The sequence below is a fragment of the Nycticebus coucang genome, chromosome 14 (genome assembly GCF_027406575.1).
Source record: "Nycticebus coucang isolate mNycCou1 chromosome 14, mNycCou1.pri, whole genome shotgun sequence".
Classification (NCBI taxonomy): Eukaryota; Metazoa; Chordata; class Mammalia; order Primates; family Lorisidae; genus Nycticebus; species Nycticebus coucang.
The window spans coordinates 12,645,278-12,667,017 of NC_069793.1; the positions used below are offsets into that span (position 1 = coordinate 12,645,278).

Sequence of the window (21,740 nt, forward strand, 5' to 3'; positions counted from 1 at the left end):
CTGCTTGAGGGTTGTTTGTTTTAATACCTGAATCCAATCTTTAAATTCCTGAACCCAGTCTTTACCCTGTCTCCTACTCTACCAGGTTTGCTTCTGGAAGCATTCAGTGGCAAAGACTGCATGAATTCCTTGGTTATAGATAGCCTTAGTGTGGTGGCTTTTTCATATGCTAGTTGTAACAGTGATATACCAGATGGGTGAAGAGGCTCATGGCCTCCTAAGGAGCAGGGGTTGTCACAGTCAAAAGAAGCTTATCTTGTTCCCATGTGCTGTGCACTTGATCATATTCACAGATTTTGTATAGGGTTGTGCAGGTCAACCTCCAGACCAATAGATGATGCTGGAAGGTAAGAGCCAACTGTGATGGTAGCATTGGGGTTTATGCTTCATCTTTGTTTACCAGGAGAAGATTCTGCTTTCCCAGGCAATGGGCTGGCTGGCCTGTGGAATGCCTAGTCGTATGGGTTCCATACTCAGCCTTGGGAGTGGGAGTGAAGCTAGTAGAGCCTGGAGTGGGCAAGCCCACATTTTGTCTTCCTGATGGCAGTTGCAAGCACCATCTCTTGTGCTCGTCCAGGGGGCAGTCACCACATGCCGGAAGGAAAACAGCAGAGAAGCCACTGCTGCACCAAGTTCCTTACAGGAAAGGAAGGGACAGCCAAAGCACCTAGCTCCCTTTCGCTCTTCAGAATCAGTGGGGGCTACTCCCCTGTCCCAACCAAGGGTGTTATATGTGGTACTCAGCAAAGAACAAAATCAAATACAATCTGGCTTTAGATCCCAAAGCCATCCCTGTCTGCAAAACTCACTGACAAACAAAACCACAGCTGTCTGGAAAAATCTTCTCCTATTCTGGTCCCACGAAGGGAGAGAGCTCAATTCTAGTGCCCATGGCTGGAGTACACTCATAATCAGCTCTGAGTTCTGGCTTTGAGGCCCCTTCCCTCACAACTTTCTAATGCCTGCAGCTGCCACTGATTCTTGATTGCTGAATCCTACTCAATCCTCCAATTGGGTCCTGGGTGTAGGAAAATCCTGGGACACTTTTTGATGCTCTTCTTTTTCACAGTGTCTTAACCTCTTCCCCAGGCTAGCTCTAGGGCTTGAGAGGGACAAGGTGCTGTCTTGTGGACTGTGCTGTGTGCTTCCCCAGTAGAAAAGTAGTTCACACAGGGACACTCTCTCCCTCTCTGCTTTATTGGATGTTCACTCAGTTTTCAGCTGGACGACACCATCCAGGATGTATAACCACCTTTTCCCCTGGGATATTTGCTTTTCTGTTGAATTACTGTGTTCCTTCTTGAATGAAAGTTCACAGTGTGAATCTCTACACACCATTTTGCTTCTTCCAAGTGTGGGGAGGAGGCTGGAGAAGACTCTACTCCACCATCTAGTCATCAAGATGATGCTACTTTAGTACATCATGGTGGTGGGCGGGTCATAGATCAACAACAAGATAGCCGCCAAGCATCAGAAAGTCTGTGAATGCCCACTGACCTGGAAAAAGAATCTGTGAGATCTAGACGTGGAAACAGTCCATGTCTGTGTGGCCACTGACTCTGCATTTTCTTTATAGTGTCCTTTGAAGCACATGTTTTAATTTTGATGATGTCCATTTTTTCTTGGTTGCTTGTGCCTCTGATGTCATATGTAAGAACTCATTGCCTGATCCAAGCTTACAAGGTTTATCCTTATGTTTTCTCCTAAGAGTTTTATCTTCTACATTTAGGACTCTTATCTATTGAGTGAATTTTTGTATAGATATGAAGTAAAGGTCCAATTTCATTCTTTTGCTTGTGGTTATCCAGTTACCCTATCATTATTTGTTGAAAAGATTTTTCTTTCCCCATTGAATTTTCTCTGACCTCTACGACATTTTTATAATCTTCAGTTTGAGATCAGGGGTTTCTCTTTTCTTTAGATATACATCTTTATACTTAACAGAATGCCTTGCCCATACAGGTGCCTGATGGATGGTTTACTAATTTTTTTCTCCAATCAGATAGTAAGATCTAAGAGGAGACAACGTGTTCATTGTTGTTTATCATTTTGCACTGCAGAGTGGGCTGGGATTGATAGGGGATTATACTAACTTTGCTTGGATTTTGCCACCACAGAACTCTGCCATTCATTTCTTGGTCCACTTTAGCTCAGAATACATGACCAGGTTTTGAATAAAAGGAAACCATTTTGCCTTAACCTAGGAAAATTTCAGATTTGAACCATGCCCTCACCCCAGCCAATCAGTGTAGGTTCGGGTTTTTCTTCAAAACTTAGAAAAATAGGTTTTTCTTTAAGAAGTTAAAAAAATAAAATTTTGTTCCATAAATGAACTCATATTAAATCAATCTGAAGATCTCATTTCTATGTTTTGGATCTTTGACTATTCTCTGGTTAAAGTGAAAGTAAAAGTCAATTTCCTGATTTTTAGCAGGTGACAGTACTTCTGACTGGTAGACTTTGACAGGGCTTTAAATGTGTCTTGCTCACAATCTGGGCAGCCTCAAAAGAGATTTTCAAAAAGAAAAAAAAAAACTGGAAATAACATAAGCACCCAATTATAGAAGAAACGTGAATTTATTTTTAATGATTCATGAAATCTAAAGTTGCAATTAAAAGTTATTTTTATAAAAAAGGTGACACTCATGAAAATTGTATATCAATAAAGAAAATCTTTATTATATATAAAAGGCAGATTATATTATGCAGTGATTGCAACTGGGTAAAGTTATATATTACTATGAAGTAGGCTGATGAACCCTACTGTTTACCTGAGACTATTTTGGTTTTAACATTGAAAATCCAACATCTTAAGAAATCTCTCAGATGTGACCAAATTGGATGGTTGATCATCCTTCTTATGAACAAGGATCATAAGAAAAAGAGATGTTGGTCAACTTCTTTGTCAATGGGCACAATTGATTTTTAAAAGTTTGTCATTATAAAATTTTTACAAAAATAAAAATTGAGAGGCAAAACTGAGTTAAGACCAGAGAATATATCTTCCATTTCTGGACAATATGTTTGCTCTTGCCCAATGTTGTTATTTAAATTCCATCTTACAAAGGGTTAATTGGGGAAAAGGTCATAGCAAGAATTTTTCTTCTTTAATAGTAGATATCAAAAGGGTCTCCTATTATAATGAATTATGTGGGATGTGTAAAAACTAATTATTTGCATTCATGATGTCTCAAAACTTTTAAGGAGACCATGAGTTTGGAGAGGAATCCTTATACCCACTTCTGAAGTGGAGATATTGAGATAGAAACAATTATCTTTTGATAGTTTTCTGATTTTTATTATTTTTTTTGAACCTGACATTGCCATGCCCTTTTCCCTCTTCACCAGTCCAGGCAAGAGTACCTGCCACATGTTCAGTCATGGTCTGGAGTGCTGAGAGTGAGGAATGCATTATCAATGACAAATTCCATAAAAATTTCCCTTGGGAATGTGTATCGGTAAAAATATGCTGATGTGACTATTTAATGACCCACATCTCACAGTTTAGACCCAGAATTGGCATTATGTGAACTTGAGTCCATGGAAGTCTCATTTTCTGATGTCCTGGGAATAAGGAAGTATGGGGAAATACCCATGCTGGAATCATCTATTGTGAACAAGGACAGGAATAAAGATAGTTTTATTCATTTAGAGCTAATTTTGAAGACTCTATGTAGAGAAAGATTCTGTCTCCTTTTTTTTTTCTGCTAATTACCTGGACTATCTTCCATTAGTGGTCCTAAAGAAGTGGAAATATCATAGGCAGTGAAAATTACATTGTCTACCTATCTACTGCCAGCAATCAACATGTAGCAAATGCCTAAATGTGGTTCCTAGATTATAGTGATGTCATCCTAGGGTAACGTTCTTTTTAGATAAGGTACTGCTATATCTGAATTGAAAAGCAGCGAGGCTATCGCCTGAGATTTGGCATTTTAATTGTGCTTCCAAGCATAATCTTCCTGAGAATGTCTTAGCACTTAGTATCTGTATTATACAATCTACCAGTTTATTACATAATAATGAAGCAAGTAATTTTCCAAATGTGAATATTTAAGTCTTTTGATTCCCAAGGGTAAAATCTGATCCCGACTCTTTTTATCTTTCTCAACACCTGTTCAGTTCTAGTCAGAGTATAAAAACCTGTTGACTTTGGTTTGGTATATGTGTCAGTCCCATAGAAAGATAGATGGGTTAGCTTCCTATTGCTTCTCATTAATATTATTAATTATTGCCCTTAAAACAATAGCATAAAAGGGACTCCACCAAAAATGTAGATGGAGGGAATTAAAGATAGTTTAAGGATGGCATGGAACAGTCACATATTTTTTCTATAAGGTACAGAGTCTTCCTTTTGCTGGAAGAAATGCAAAAAAAAAAAAAAAATAAAAAAAAGCTACTTCTGCTACGAAAAAGCCTATCCAAGAAAAGGTTAATGGGAAAGCACATTCTGCAGCATTTATTATGCCTTTTTTCAATGTAGCAAAGTTACCCAAAACAAGAAATGTGACAACACAATCTGCTACAGTGGCTATATTCTCTGAATGTGAGAAAACAAGATTTGTGGCCACTCTATAGTAAGACCACATAGAAATATGGAGGAACTATGCATCGTACCTCATGAAATGAAGGTAAATGTATTGCTTGGTAGCTATGAACACTAATACTTAGAAAAGGAAACAGAAAAAGAAGAGATGTTTTAAGCAGAGATGTCATTTTCTACTGGTGAGGATTCCTGATCTTGGGGAGGTTCAGGGAAGTTTACTTCTGTTTCTTCTTCTTCTTGGATTGGAATAATTTCACTGTCTTCTTCATTCTTTGGTTGGGAAGGTATCTCAGCTAGCTCAACTAGTTCTTCTTTTATTTCAATGGCTTGTTCTTTTTTTTCTTCAGCTGACAGGAGAACCACGTTCTAGAACACAAAATTAAACTTCTCTTGACTTTTACTATTGATACCTTTCTCAATAATCTCTACAAATATTTATCAACTACTTCCTAGTTTTTAGTGCTACTTATCTTATTTACTATATTCCTCCAAATACCAGGATTGATTTCCCATGTGCTCAAATTGTTATCAAACACTTACTTATTAAAACCCAAAGGTAATTGACATTTGCCACTGTTGCTGGAATGATCCATGGTATTAGGAACATGGCAATCATAGATTCTATTTCTGATTTGGCTTCTGTGAAAGTAATCCTGTGAAAGTAATTTTCTTTATAATCCTATTTTCTTCATCTGCTAAATGAAAGAATTAGGGATGATCTCTAAATTTTATTCTGAATCTAGCAGTCTGCTTCTGAGCAGTTGGCAATAGGCCTATCATTGGATAGGTTACAGCTAAAAATTTCCCAATTGTGGAGTGACTTTGAACTTGTTTTTATTACTATTATTATTATTTTTGTACTTATTGTTTTGGAAGAGGATTTAGGTGAAAAGGGTGCAGTGAGGAGAAATGAAATCAAAGAATTAGTGACTAAGCAGCTTTCACCCATCACTAACCATCCTGCTTTTGCACCTTGCTTATGGAAGTCTGAAGCCTGAACTCAAACAAAAGGGAAAGTTAGAACAGTGTCTTCTAGCTAGAGACTTATTTCAAATTTCAAGATATTTTTCTTCACTGTTTTCTTCATTATATTTGTTCACTATTTTTCTTCACTTGCTATTTTTTTCTTTCTAGCAGTACATCAGAACCATTTATGTTAAGCTCCCCATTTTTCAAGGCCTCATCAGGTTACATTCTCCATAAATGATCCTTTGTAGAGGTGAATCTTCTAGAGAACAGCTATCTACAGAGTGACTACCACTTACAGCTTTGGGTCTGGAGCACATTCTTTTCCATTCATTCTCAACAATGCCAGCGACCACAAGTTCCTGGAAGAAGGCGAAGATGAGCATCACTGACAAGATGGCCTGAAAACAGCAGAAGGATGAAGGTGAAAATGTCACAGTGGTACAAAGAATCTGGTTGGTGTTCAGTAAATTACTATTGACTGAGTTAAATGATTCAAAGATCGATTCTTTATGCAAGTAGATTACTGACTGTGAGCACTGCTAGCCTAACAGACAGTTTCCTCATAACCCTAATCCTTAACACAACTGGCACACAAGAGAGGGTTAATGCATGGTGCTGATAGGAAGTAAGATAGGAATAGTGAGTTGAAGAATCAATTCTATGTAGGAAATAATAACTACTGAGCCCCAAATTACACTGTATTCAGATTTAAACAATGTGGCATCATACCAAAGAAATCTCTCCATTTTGGGAGACACATTCTTTTCCCCCTTCAAACTCTATCCTAAAAATTCCTTGAGTCAAAAAATGTTCAAAACACCTTAGGTATTTCTTTCATGTTCATCTTAATAATATGATAAATAGTAATGCCGTTAATGATCATCTTGTATTGTACTGCCTATGTATCAGACACTTTTCTAAGTAACTTGCATACATTAACTCATTTATTCCTCAAAACAACCCAAAGAAATAAATACTGTTACCATCCCCATTTTATAGTTGTAGAAATTGAGGCAGAGTGTGCTTAAAGTTCTTGCCCAAACCTACATAGGCAGTAAGTAGCAAAGTCGGAATGTCTGGATCCAGAGTTGATGCTCATAAACACCATACGTCCTCCCTGAAGAGAAATCCAAACTACTTACCAAAAACACAGCTCGTATGCTGTAACAGTATTGCGTGGATGGAGAGCTTATCTCAGAGAGCCTAGTTGGTTCACAGTTGTATATGTTAATATACGGCACAGGCGTTTTAATGAGATTCTGACTCTCCATTTTTAAAAAATGGGAGATTTTAATATTAAGTATGTCCAAGATAGAAAGAATCATTCCAGAAATGGCAGCAAAGAGGCTCAGTGAGTTCATTATCACTTTCCCTTTGACCTAAAGTGGAGGCAAAGACATACTAATTAGATTTTATTTCCGTTTGAAGAATGTAAGTTAGGCAGGAATTCCAGAGGTCATTCCCCTGACTCACAAAAGTACACCCCCTAAATCATACTAAAGTTCTTCTCTGAGTTGTTTTTATCCTCTTGGTCACTATAAAATAATAGCACGTCTCTGTCCTGCTCCTTCCTCAGTCCTCCCCATTGCAGTTTCTGTCATCACTATTCATTCATTTTATCAAACCGTAATTCTAGGAGTGATCCCTAATTCTTAGATCTTGTACCCTTGCACTTCCTTCACTGCTACTCACCATTCTGGTAGGTATTCAGTAAATATTTGCTACATAAGAAAAATAGTCTCCAGATCACATGTCTGCATAAGAAGATAGAGGACAGAGAAAAGAAGGTTCTTGCATGATGCTTAAGTGCATGGTATTGTGGGTATAGGTGGGAAGGATGCAGATAGAGCCCCCTAGGTCTGCACTATCAAATGGAAATTAAAAGCATCAGCAATGATATTTTTTCCCCTATTGATATAGGCTACAATCAGCCGCAGTCCACCAATCTTTCAAAATATATTTTGGGCTTGTGTCTTTAACTATCATAGGTAAGAAAATGTCAGTGTGAATGTTCTACTCTAACAGAATGATAAAAAGTTGAAACAGGAAATTATATGTGGCAAGTGCCATAATTATATGGGATTACTTCGTGATCTGGGATTAGTTCATGACACACATATTTCATCCCTGGCTACTTGCCCTTCCAATGGCAAGTCAGTAGGTCTGGCTGTATTTGGAGAATAGAATTCATTGATTTTCATAAAATTTCCCCCCAAAACTGAGTTGGTTAGACCGAGGAGGAACCATCTAATCCACTTATTCTCTCACTGACTTTGAAAGTGACTCAGCATAGGAAGTAAAAGTGCTGGGGGAATTTTTCTTGGGAAGGAACTTGCTGGTAGCTCCTTCTCACCTACATAGAATTGCCAGCTCTCAGCGTGGCTTCTGCCTTAGTATAGATGCATACCTGGCAGATATACGAGCAAGACCACCCTAGCTCCTTACAGCTGCCGAAACACTGCATCACCCATTACTCCACTTCATCCTCATGCCAGTTTCATATGGTAGAAGGGGCTATTGCCTCCACTTTATAGGTGAAAACTCAGAGGTACATAGAGATAAACTGGTATGTTCATGGTTACAGCTAAAAATTAGCTTAGCTAGAATTTGAACCAATCACAACAATGATCAGATCATTTTCCTAAATGATGGTCTGAGAGAAACGACATGGCCTTCAAAAATGTCTACTGCTTTCACATAGCATTTAACATTCATAAGACTGTAAGACGGTCTTCATAGATCTGCCTTTAGTTCTGTTTCCATGGACATACTTCAGGTAGATGTCACTTCCAAGTTTTTCATGAATAAAATCATGACAGCATTGTGGAAGACCGTTCGCTCTTTTAGGGTTGAAAGTCTGTGATGTCAAGGTTCTCTCAGGGAGTTTTCAGCTTAAAGAATAGGTGTGTCTCTGATGGGTGGGGAAAGAAGGAACTATGGTTACTTGCCAAACTCTTCCTGGAGTTTTTCTCTGCTGCTGCCACGAGTGATCCAGAAATAATATACTGTAAAAAAGAGAAGTAATTGATGGAGAGGGGGTGGGAGGGGAGAGAGAAAAGGGAGAGATGAGATCGTTTTCTAACATTGATGACTGGCCAGAAAAAAGACATCTATAGTTTCAGCCACTTTCACCAAAGTATCTACCCATTTTTATTACATAAGTTCATTTATTTTTCAGAAGTCATATTTCTCCTTTTTTCAGCTACATTCAATCCATAACTTTCATTCAACCATCTGGAAAGCTATGGCTAAGAATAGAATAAGACCGAAGAGACAGAACGCCTATTTCCCTGTCAATTAATACTTACACTGTGAATTGAAAAGTCTTCATTTTTAGTTCTTTCCTTTTTTGTTAAATTTGTTGAAATACTCTTTGGGATTCACATTGATTTAGATGACTTTGATTCTAATGAAGAGTGAATCTGTGTAGAATACTTGACCTTAATGTCACAGGCATTCTACTAAAATGTTGGCTGCTACAGGAAATGAGGATTATTTATATTCCTTTTCTAATGTTTAAGCTATAGAATGACGATAAGTCTTCTTATAACCCTTCTCTCCTTGTTTTGAAAATTTCAATCCTGGACTCATCTTTACAGTGGCAACTACAAAAAGTATCATGGGGAAAATAAAGATCACTCACTGCCTCATGCCATGCCCGGGCAGGGTTACTTTAGAAAAAGTGTATATGAAACAACCATTGTCACAGAACAGTGTTATTAGAGAAGAAGTAGACGGGAGGAAGTGGGATGTTCCTGCCCCCCTCACATCCCCAAGCACAATCCCCCGTAGTCCAAATCCCTGGTGCCTCCCTCCCCACCAAAATTGACTATGGAGAGGTTCTGCTTTAAATAGTCCCTGCATAGATCCATGAAAACGTCTATCATTCTCTGATTACATGTGAAGCAATGACCACTGACTCTTAACCATGGTGCACCTGCTCAATTTATTCAGCCTCTCTTACTGCTTTTTTTTTTTTTTTTAACTCAGTAACCTATTTCCTATGCATATTTTCCTTTTACACAGAAATAATCTAGCATATCCCTGTGGAACTTTTTAATGTTTTTGTCTGTCCCACTCCCCCAAATGGTTGCTATTTTTTTACTCACCATAATGCCTCCCCAGATAGGGTACCACACAGTCACACAGATGGGTGCATATTCCCCCGTGGGGATCATCAGAAGGCCCCCCAGGGCAATGTGGAAAAGCCCATTCATGATCTGGACAGCCTGGGGAGAGAATAGGGGCACCCATGGATGAACTGAAATCGTCTGTTAGAAGGCAGAGGCAAGATTGGAAGCCCTGGTTCCCGACTTGGAGCCATGCAAAATGCCTAAAGGCAGCAGTGGAGGTGAGATCAATTTTGTCTTTTTCTTGTTCAGATTGATCGTCCCTATCACATGGGGCATTTCTAACTGGGATCCAGGCAGGGACTGCAATAGGAGACCCCTAGTCTTACATGCCCTCGAACCAAAAGGTGACATAAGATTGCCCTGTGATGATCCAGGTGATAACTTCTCTAATACCTCCCTGCTTTGGCCAACTGTGCCAGACACATCAGGTTGGGTGAAAACCCTTCAAGTTGGATTGAATTCTGTACATGGCCTATAGCACCAGCTTTTATAAGCCAGAGAATCCTAGGATAAGTCATGGAGGACACCTGACTTACCCCTAAGGCTTTAGCCTGCCTCATGAAGAAGCTCTGCGTGGGGCCCACCAGGGAAGACATCCTTCTCAGGGTCACATTTTGAACAGGTTGTGCAGAAAGAGGGCCTTTCATAGGTTCTGCTGGGAAAGTTCCATTTACCGAATTTCTGGGTGTTGTCATTTTGCTCTCAAAACTCCTAAAAATAAAACAAATCAAGGAAAGTAAGAAGATTTTTAGCAATCTTAACCCGTGTCATGCCTCTAAAGGCTTCTTTCAGCCTTCTCTCCGTGGTGTCATTGAGGGTAGACCTGGCTTCTTCTTGGTGCCCAGGGGCCTTGGCTCTGAGGCAAGTCCTGCTGCTGAGTTCTGAGAAAGGATCTGGAGGTGTTTGCCTCAGATCCCTGCCAGAGTTCCTGGCAACCGTCTTTGGGACATACATTTCCTCAAACCATGCAGATATATGACTGTATGTCCTATTTGCCTCTCATCTCTAGATGCTTTTCTTATGATTTAATAGCATAAATTATATTTTCTATCAATTTGCTTTATCCTTTTGCTTATTTACCTTTGTCCATTGTGGTGGGTCAGAAGCATCATGGTAGATGCCACCGTTTTCCTGTCCTGAAAGTGGTGCAAAGAACACTGGAGATTCAGAAGGGGATGTGGAAGGGCACAAGGGAAGAAAAATTAACTACTGGGTACAAAGTACACTATTTGGGTGACAGGTACACTAAAAGCCCAGACTTTACCACTGTATAATTCATCCATGTAACCAAAAAACACTTGCACCAGTTACAATCTATTGAAATTAAACACAAACTTTAAAAACAAACAGAAAGCAGCAGGGAAGACCTGATTCTAGGCCTTCCTCTACCTCTAAGTCCGCTATCTTGAGCAAGTCATGTCAAGAAGGCTATCTTCACCTGTAATCCCAGCAATCTGGGAGGCTGAAATGGGGGAATTGCTTGAGATCAGGACTTGGAGACCAGCCTGAGCAACAGTTGAGACCACGTCTCTAAAAAAAATTAGCCAGGCAGTGTGGTTGGCTGGTCTGGGAGTCTGAGGCATGAGAATCACTTGAGCTCAAGAGTTGAGGTTGCTGTGAGCTATGATGATGCCATAGCACTCTACCCAGGGTAGCCAAGGAGACCCAGCTCAAAAAAAAGAAAGAAAAGAAGGCTATCTAATACTGCATGTAAACTTGTGGCTTCCTGAGCGGGATGGCCCTAGAATTGGCAATTCTTTTATTTGCTCTGAGACTTTGGGCAAGTGCTTTAAGTTCACCGGGTCTCAAGTTGTTCAACAATAAAATGGGGATGATAATAATAATTCTTATCTCGTAAGCTGTCATAAAGCTTAACTGGGCTCAGAGTCTGTGCATAGCTGGTATCTTTTCATCCAGGTGTAGCTCAAATGTCACCTCTTTTGAGAAGCTTTCCCCGAATGCTCTATAACACATACTCCTGTTTGCTCTCTTTCTCTCACAAAATCCTATTTTATTTGCTTCATGGCATTTATCATGCCTGTGGGAAATTACCCTGTTCATTTACTTGTTTGTTACCTGTCTCTCCCCAGAGAATGTTAGTTCCATCAAAGTAGAGCTTTTGTTCTCTCTTGTTGAGTTTCTAAAATAATGCTTGAAGCACCCCTCACGTGGGAGTAAATAGAAGCTGTTTTGTTGCTCTTCTTCTTCTTACCTTTTGAGCATTGGTTTCTTATCCATCTGTAAAGTGAAAAGAATAATACTCCTCTCTTGGAGATATTGTCAGAAATAAATAATGTGACGTGCAATTGTGCCTAGTCCACAGGAAGAGCGTAGTAAAAGCTATTCATTGGTGTTCATGATTATTCATTTCTAAAGTCCTTCCAGCTCTAACATTTTAAGGCTTTGTTCAATCTTCTACATCATGGGCTTCCTTTTGGTATTTGCACATTCATTTATGTCATCCACTTATGTGAAGTTTATTGGGTCTTCCCTGGGGCCTGGAAGTCCCTGTTTGGGGATACTTCTTTGGTCTTGTCTTTAATGGTTTTAGGCAGTGTAAGGGTCCTTGGAAGCCAAGACTATGCAGTTGCTTATCTTGCTAAATCAGTACCAATGCTAGCCATTAGACTACAGGTTAAAACACATCCACCAGAGCTGGGACAAGTAGCTCGTAAGACAATTAGGTAGCTGGAAGTCACTCACATTTAACTTTAGATTTAAAAGGAAATTTCACATATGGCATTTCATCTGAGTCTCACGGAATAGGCAAGGGATGAATCACTGCCTCTGTTTTATAGAAGAGGAAACAGGGCACAGAAAAATACCTTGGAACAAGTTACATCATTCTTAAGGATTTCAAATGAAGACTCATACCTATCAAATGACACTCCATGATACCACATTACTTTGTCTCCTGTGGGGAATAGACTTCAGTTTTTCCCTTATGAACCCATCATTTCTCCTTCAAATAGTTGTACTATTTGGATGACTGTAAATCAATTAAAAACAGATTATTTGGGGTCTGGGCTAGAGGGAAGAAAAGAGGTTTTCATAGAATGTTTCTTGCTTGATTTTGCCCCTGCCCTCTATAGCCAGATGTCATATGGTCCTGGGGATCTGCTTTGTATCAAAACCTCCCCCTAAGACCATGAACAAAAAGAGATTATATTAAATATATCTCAGTAAAGAGTTTTCAAATGGACTCTGGTCATCAACGAGAATTTTCTAGAGCTAGTCGGAACTTCAAGTTATTCTGCTCATTTCACAAATGAGGAAACTTCAGCCTGGTAAAGATCTTACACTTAGTAACAAAATGAAATCAGGAGACGTCACCCTGGCTCTGATACTGATGCTTTTTCTGCTACAGCTAATAGATAAGTGTAGCTGTTTACTGAGCACTTAGTATATTCCAGAGATATTGTGTATGCTATTCCAACTATTCAAATACCTTTCTTCCTAAGTAGTCATTCTTTATCCTTTTGCAGCTGTGGAAGTGGACATAGTAGGAATAAGAAAAAGTGGGCCATGGCCGTGGGTGTGGAACAAGATGAAACTGTCTAGACTTTCTTCCCATGGGAAGGTGCCTGGTATAGCCATAACTGTGCGCAGTGAAATCATGCTGCTTGGTACGTGGCTACTTTTGTTCCCTTGGGTATGAAGATGCACAGTACCTTCCCCTTGCACAGATTGTGGATTTCAGATTGCAATGTGCAATAGCTCCCCGGCCACCGGGACCTAGGATGGACCTGCCATGTAACTTAGCTCACCAGCTGCCCGTGAGCTGAGTGAAGCATCTTATACCTGCCCTCCACGTCAGAGTTCCTCTCCGGTCTGGTTGAATTAGAAAACTGGCATTACAGGGTTATTAACCAAATTGGTCAAGATATGGTAAAAATAGTATTTTATTTTCACTAATACTAAAATTAGCACTGATAATCAAATCAGGATTCAGTTTATCACACACTACCTCATTTTATTACTGACGGTAACTCCTGTAAATATTTTTTCATTTTTAAAAGGCATCTGTGTCCATCTACTGAAGGAGATCTCAGAGCCTTTAGGAGTTTTGGTTTGAATAGTGACTTTTAGATCTGCCAACACCATCATGTACTGAGGGGGTCAGAGCTAGCTTACTTTTGTTACCTCAACTTCCTCCTGTGCCACTCAAAATAGCTTTGCATTTTTATCCTTTCTGGCCTTCTGTGCACTTATCTCCGGGGAAGAATGTTCTTACTTCCTTTCCCTTTGTTTTCAGCCCAACACTTTCCACCAAGATTTTAGCCCTTCCAGGGAATTGTTTCTTCCTTACATCTGCGGTCTGTCACTCAATTTGTGGTAACATGGAACAAAAAAAGAGTTCCAGCTCTGATGCTTGCTACGTTTGATCTCTCAGTAAATTTAGACTAACGGTTGCCTTGCCCGTTTCAAATTATCATTGTGAGAACATGAGATGATTTGCAAATTGATAAGGCACTAAAAACTCAAAGAATAATCATTATTATTATTATTATTTTTTTCTTTGTAGAGACAGAGTTTCACTTTTATGGCCCTCGGGTAGAGTGCCGTGGCGTCACACAGCTCACAGCAACCTCCAACTCCTGGGCTTAAGCGATTCTCTTGCCTCAGCCTCCCGAGTAGCTGGGACTACAGGCGCCCGCCACAACACCCGGCTATTTTTTGGTTGCAGTTCAGCCGGGGCTGGGTTTGAACCCGCCACCCTCGGTATAGGGGGCCGGCGCCTTACCGACTGAGCCACAGGCGCCGCCCAGAATAACCATTATTATTGGACTCCTTTAAATGACAAAAATGTGCGGCTGCGTCCCCTCCCCCAATCCCTAAGCCCCCTTCCTTCAACTTGGCCATGCGCCCTGCTGGTGCCAGGGCCCTCCCTTCACCTCAGCTTCTTCACAGCTTTGTGCTCCACCCTCTTCCCCACTTCCTCACCAGCCACTCACCCCTCAACGCTTTGCTACTAGTTTCTGCCGCTGCCTCCACTGACCTGCACTCTTTGAGGACTGTACTATGAAATCAAAAGCCTCCTGTTGGGCACCACGCCACAGATTACTTTCTGTTTCCTGCCGCCGAGGCAGAAGGTTTGCCCCAGCTCCTTGGCCTCTCAGCCGGTCTTCACCTTGGCCGTTGTTTCCGTTCCGCCTCGCCAGTGTGTCTTGCGTGCCGGCCTTTTTCCTGCATCCAGTGTTTCTCCATGGATTTGGCTTTCATTTTCTTTGGAGGTTTAGCACAAAAATATTGCTTTTCTGTGTGATCTTCCTCTTTTCTAATCCATTCTCCACAGGGCTGCTTAGTCAGACTCCTTCAATCACTGCTTAAGTCAAGCTCCAGTCTTGAGCTTGAACTGTTTTGCTGGCCTGTCATTGCTTCCTGGAGAAACCCTTCCTCTGGCCCCTCGGGATCGTCACAGGTCAGCCATGCATGTCTCCCAAAGCTCTCATCCCACCACTTTCCACCAGAGCCCCTGGTCTGGACACATTTTCTGTCTTCTTCCCTGAAACCTCCCAACATTGACACCTCCCTCCTCCTCCTTCCCTCTTCACTTTCCATCAAACTCCATCACAGATTCACATCACCTGAGGCTCTTCCTGCTCTCCAGCCTGATTGCAAGGATCACTACCTTCAGAGCCCCCGGCTTTTCTTCCCGGAGCTATGTTGTAACTCCTTTAATGGTGTGTAAATTCCTTAATGGGATCATATATCACACCGGAATTACACGAGGAACCTGTTTTCTACACATGATGAGCTCAATAAATGTTAAACTGATTATCCAACTCAGGGTAGGTTTACACATGCTTAGGATGCTGGATTAAACATCTCATCTCAGCTGATGCTCAATGAGATCACGCCACTTTATGGGAAACATGCAAGGGGAATCACTTCCATACTGGTTTCTGGATGTAATCATGGCATGATAAATATTAATCCAGTGCCCATTCTCATTCTCAGCTTCCTATGTGATGGATGTGCTCAGTTTTGTGTCCACCAACCCCCTCCAGAAAATGTTAGCCAGTCAGTCTTCATATAATCTAGGTGTGTTTACATTTAATGGAGTATCTTTGCAGACAAAAGCATTTAAAGCAAGAGGAATGATGTTATTTTCATTATGGCTATGGGTGATTATTTTCTCATTTGGTACTAGGCAGTCCTAAGGAATTCAGAAATATAGCTAGTTTAATCTTCATAATGTAGGGGCGGATGTTAACCATTGTCTCCATTTTATAGATGAGGAAGCTGAGGCATGTAGAGGCCTACTAACTTGCCCAAGGTTCTATGGCTTGTGAGTGGTAGTGAAACTGTCAATATTAAAATAATGTAGAGCCATGAGGTATAAATAGCAATCAAAGTCTTATTTTTATAAAAGTATAGATACAGCCAGAAATTAACCAGCCATTGTTCTGTAACTTCCTTACTGCTGCAACTGGTTACTTCTCAATGACACTGTCCTTCTAGATAGGTGCAAGCTTTGTGACTTCCCCTGCTACTTCTATAGATAATAGTGCTATCTCAGCCCAAGGACTTGTGATTCTATAGGTAAGGCTGGACATTGAAGTATTTTTCAGGCTCTGTATTTTGGGAGGATTGACTGATGCCAACCAGACCACAGATAGGTGTGGGAATGGATTCAACAGCCTCGAGACCTCCATTCAGAAAATCTCCCAGCTGAGGAGATAATCTCTGTGAACTCATCCTCCACCAACCAACAGACCCAAATGCATTGGCCTTTGCCCATGAAACTATCTTTTAAAAGCCTTTATCACAAGTTTTTGGAGAGATGGATTTGAGAAATTACCCCCTTCTCCTCACCCGGCACTTTGTGTAATAAAACTTTATCCATTGCGACACCTGCTGTCTTAGTATATTGGTGGATGTCACCAAGCAATGGGCAAGGAACCCTGCTGTGTTGTAACAGGGTAGCTCCAGTTTGAAACCAAGGGATTAGGAACCATGATTTAATCTGCAGGCTGCAATCTCCAACTTTTGTGGAATGAATCACAGTTGATTGTATATATATAGAGAGAGAGTGGTTAAGAGAGTGAGTGGGCAGCAAGCCTTGATCTCACCTCTCCTCAAATCACGACATTATTAGAAAATCTGACAGGGAAGTCTTAGAATCGAAACTGAGAATCTCGGTCTCCAAAACCATTCTATGCCTTATCCATCACCTCCTTTTAGTCATTTAAAGAAAGAAAATTGATTCCTCACCTGAATCTCCAAGGCCTCAAGGTTCAAGGGCTGATTTTGGATGCTGCTAGCTCTCAAGCACACAGGAAGAGTGACTGTGATGGGCCAAACCTGGGGCTGAAATTGCTGATAGATACCACGTGACAGGAAATTGGTAGCTTCTGCTACCTTGTGCTTCGCTCCAATGACTTTGGTTTAATGTACGCTTACCAGTGCTGCAGGCTGTATGAACAAGTTTTTGCCTTACCCGGAGGTTTCACTTCTTGAAAAATATCCCTGGGGACTGCCTGGCCTTGTTCATGCTACCTTAATTAGAAGAAACTCTGCAGCCCCCACCCTGTGAGCAGGTGTGGATGGTCCGTCCCTAAGGACAACAGGGACACTAGAAAATCTTCAAAGATGGGCCGCTGGGACTGACTTTTACCTTCTGGTTTCACTTTTAGGAGTGAGTAGGTGGGGAGGAGACATCCATGCAGAGAATCGAGAATCACGAGCCCATCTGCTCGATGCTGTACTGACTTGCCTCCAAATATTGTCCTCAATTGCTCACACTTAGGCTTCTAGTGGACCGTGTATATCTTGTGTCAGGTTTAGCAGAAATGGTCTAAAATACACTTTGGTGTAACAGAACATGTGCCCAGGAGCTCAAGGCAAGAGTTAGCCTCCATATTTGGAGATAAAAATTGAAATAGCACCTTCACCTACAAACCCACTGATGGCCTTTCTCTTCCACCTGCCTACTTCCCTGGTGTCCCTTCTCTTCTCAGTCTGGAATGGAGCTGTAAGATCATCAAGCTCAGTGCTAGATCAAGTGGGAAAATGGAGGAAGTTGGTGGCATCAGGACAGTCTAAACTTCGAGCAGGCTTTAAAGATCTCGAGATCTTTAAAGTTTCGCTCAAAGATCTTGTCATCCCTCTCTCCCAACCATATGTAAACTTTGTGTTCAGATGTTGGATCTTTTTAAACTTTTTAGTTTCCTCCACCATTGTTTTATTTTTATTAAGACATGGAGCTATAGTTAGTTACAGTTATTTATTTAATCTAAAGGGATTCAACTTGGCAGCTCTGATACCTAATCTGAGGTCCATTCAGGTTTTTCCTCCTTCTCTTCTATTTCTATCCCTGCTTCTCTTTTTTGGTAGAGGATTTGGAACCACAAGGTTAGACGCAATTGGTGGATGTATTCCTGGGGAGGCTGAATTTGGTGCAACATGAAAAAAAATATTTTCTTATCATTGAAGCAGTCCATTATGGGAACTTGCTACCACTGGAATAGAGAATTTGCTGTCATCAGGAATACTCAAGTAACACCCAGGCAGTCACCTCTCAGAAATGCTATTAAAGAGTAGGAGAGTGGAAACAGAAGGTCCACCACCCATTTGAGATTATAGTTGTTAGTCTGTGCATATCTGGTAAAATCCTTCAATGGGTGGTGACAGGGATGACAGTTACATGGGGTGTGGGCTGTGGGGGATCAAGAGTCTTGAGATTTGTGTGCGGGAGGTGGGCTGGTTAGAGGCATGTGCCTTCGTTTTAGTGGGTGGGGGAGCGGAGTCAGGACCTGGCAAACATAGGATTGAATTGGGTTTGCACAACCTGATCTTTTGTATCATTTTCTCTGGTTAAGTCCTTTCTCCCCCGACCCCTAGTGTTGCTATTCTGATCTTTGAGGCTAATAGAATAACTTAGGTGGTTCCATGTGTGATTCTTCCCCAATAAACCTGAATTTGAATTTGTATGAGTGCATAAATGTTGACGTTGTCTTTGCTGATTTGAACTGATTGACTTTTCAGTTTGTGTGTGTGTGGAAATTCCTGCTACAATTTGGATTTGACCATAGCACCTTCTTTTATGTATCACCACTCCCACCCCCAGCTTCAGGATATTTTATTAGGTCATTAACACATTTAAAATATCTTTGCCTTCCTTGTCATGACAATGGGGGCCCATTCTCTGTCTATGGTGAATGTATCTTGCCCTATAAGCCTGTATCTTGCTCTTACTCTGTAAACCTATCTTTCTCTTCCTCAATAAACCTTGCTTTACAGGTGCCTTACTTTGGGGTGTTTGCTCATTTTACAACTAAGGGCACTCCACTAAGAAAATAAAAATATTAAAAAAAACAAACAAATATTTCCCTTTGAATCAATAAGCCTATTGTCATTATCTAGTGACCTTTTTGCTTCCAAAAGACAATCTCTTTTTTAAAGTCTCCATAAAGTATGCCAACTTTTATGCAGTTAGTATTTGCCTGGTATGAATTTTCCTCCCCACCTCCTCACACTCCATTTTTTTTAAAACTCCTAAAACATTTTGCCTCTCTTATGAATGAAAACTCCATTGTACATCATCATTGCCCTTGACTTTCTCGGTCCTTGTTTCTACGTCCCTTGAAAGCAGAGTTGCTTCTCCTGATTGCTGTGTCCTCTGCGGTTCTGTGAGAAATAATAGCTCTGCTTGGGCTCTTTCTCCCATCTAGGTGATTGTCACCAGGTATTCAGTATTAGGAAGTAACATTATGCCGTGCTCCCTCCCAGCAGCTCAGCAAGGCCCCGGCACTAAGTTTTTTTTTTTTTTTTGTAGAGACAGAGTCTCACCTGATCACCCTCGGTAGAGTGCCGTGGCCTCACATAGCTCACAGCAACCTCCAAATCCTTGGGCTTAGGTGATTCTCTTGCCTCAGCCTCCCAAGTAGCTGGGACCACAGGCGCCCGCCACAACGCCCGGCTATTTTTTTTTTTTTTTTTTTGTTGTTGTTGCAGTTTGGCTGGGGCTGGGTTTGAACCCGCCACCCTCAGCATATGGGGCCAGCGCCCTACCCGCTGAGCCCCAGGCGCCGCCCCAGGCACTAAGTTTTGGTATCAGAGAATTAGTAAGTCCCCCAGAGGTGAGCCTAAAGATCTAATTGCAAATAGAATTGAGTTATAGGTCAGAAGATCCCAATGTTGTACTTATAAAAATCTCATACTAAGGAAAATGCAAATCTGAATGCTTAAGAGCTTTATAGTTTATCATTGAAGGGAGCCCTTATAATGTGGGTTTTCCTTGAACCACTTAAACATCTGGAATATGTTCTCTGTGAAAGAGCAAACCAACCTAATTTTATTATGACTAGTTTCATGCAGGCAGAATTTTCACTTCATTAAATGTTGTCTTATTATAGATATAAAAGTACTGATTTAGAATGATACATAAATCTGATATGTCAGTTTTCCCTTCTTTGTTTTTTTTTTTTTTTTTGGCCGGGGTTGGGTTTGAACCCACCACCTCCAGCATATGGGACTGGCGCCCTACTCCTTGAGCCACAGGTGCCACCCCCAGTTTTCCCTTCTTTGTATAAAATTAAATTGCCTGTAAGATCGTTGCTTCAAAGAAAGAAAGTTTTATAGTTTGTGATCTTCTTTCTGTTCTAAAGGGCAATATTACATTTTTAACAGCTGGGACGTAATGTTAGTTAAAAACCTACTTATACGGCCAAGCACTGTCCATATTGACAGTGTAACATATATAGCATTGTGTTAAAATATGTAACACTTATACTATTGAGTCTGCTTTATAATTGTGGAAAGTAAAGTTCAAGAAAGAGGGGAAACTGGTCCAATATCACACAGCTAGTAAAGGGATAAAATAAGTGATGTTTAAAAAGCAAGAAAATCTGTGGTAAATTTTTAGAAACTACCATTTACTAAGTGATTTTTGAGTTCTAGGCATTGACAAAATCACTTCACATATTTTAGATTCATGGTGAACCCATTTAGCAGGTATTATTCTAGCCAACTAGTTCAATCTTTTAGTCTAAGATTTAAAGCCCACAAAGATTAAATAGTTTGTTCAAGTCATACAGCATTAAATGGAAAATGACATTAAAACCTAGGTTTGACTTAAAAGCTCTTACTATAATGTATCTCAAACCTCATCAAATCTTTTTCATTAGAACCTCACTTTACTGGAAATAAAGAAATTAACAGTTTTTTTTTTTTTTTTCCTATCATCCTTTGTGCCTCACCTTCAGGACAACATCCACCTATGGACATAAGCTCCTTCTAGCTCCTAGCATAAATACAAGCCTATATGTTTATTTCTTTGAGTGAGCCACGTATTTTTTTTGTTTCCTATACCAGAAGCAGTATGTAGGGTAATAGGATTTGGAGTTAGAGATCTTGCTTCAAATGCTGATTTTAAATTACATGTCTTTTGTGGTGTGAGGAAAGTTAGGCACTTTGCGAGCTTCATTTTTTATGACCGTGACAAAAGGCACATACCCTGGAGGGCTGTCCTGACACATGTGATGGCGCAGGTGAGGTTTCTAATACTTAGGGAGGGAGGTAAGAGAGCACCAGGCAATGGTTCTCACAGTGTGGTCTGGGAATTTCCTGGGGTCCGTGAGATCCTTTTACCGTAGGTGGTCTATGGATTTAAAACTATATTTACAATAATACTAAGACTTTTTTTCTCTTTTTCACAAGATGTCAATGGTGTTCTGTGAGCTGCAGAACATAAGATGTTGTAATAGATTGAATGCAAAAGCTGTTAAGAGAATCCGTTGTCTCTCTTCTCTGGAAAGCAGGGGCTTCTAGACTTTACTGATGCTCAGGTCTTACCACATTCTCATTTAATTGGTTTGGGGTGGTTTATAGAGCCTGGGGGTTTATCAAAGTCCCTCAGATGGACATAAGTATGAGAGGGACTTTACCTAACAAATGCAATCAGTGTAACCTGGTTTCTTGCACCCTCAATGAATCCCCAACAATATAAAAAAAGATCCCTCAGATAATTTAAATGTGCAGTAAAGTTTGAGAACCGCTGCATTTAAGAAATTTGCAAAAATATAAATCAGGGCTACCTTCTACACTGATATTTTATTTTGGATAATATGGTTATTTTGGCAAAAATA

The 21,740-nt window shown here is 40.5% G+C and overlaps 1 protein-coding gene across 1 annotated transcript; it reads right to left on the reverse strand.

Annotated features, from left to right (window-relative positions):
* Nucleotides 1-4,374: 4,374 nt before the first annotated feature.
* On the reverse strand, nt 4,375-16,959 carry MS4A1 (membrane spanning 4-domains A1). Its single transcript, XM_053562513.1, has 7 exons — nt 16,867-16,959; nt 10,185-10,359; nt 9,625-9,744; nt 8,464-8,520; nt 6,658-6,894; nt 5,812-5,913; nt 4,375-4,912 (listed from the first exon to the last, which is right to left on the reverse strand). Exons 2-7 carry the CDS (start codon nt 10,341-10,343, stop codon nt 4,700-4,702), a joined length of 888 nt encoding a protein of 295 aa, XP_053418488.1. The 5' UTR covers nt 10,344-10,359; nt 16,867-16,959; the 3' UTR covers nt 4,375-4,699.
* Between the last annotated feature and the right edge of the window lie 4,781 nt (nt 16,960-21,740).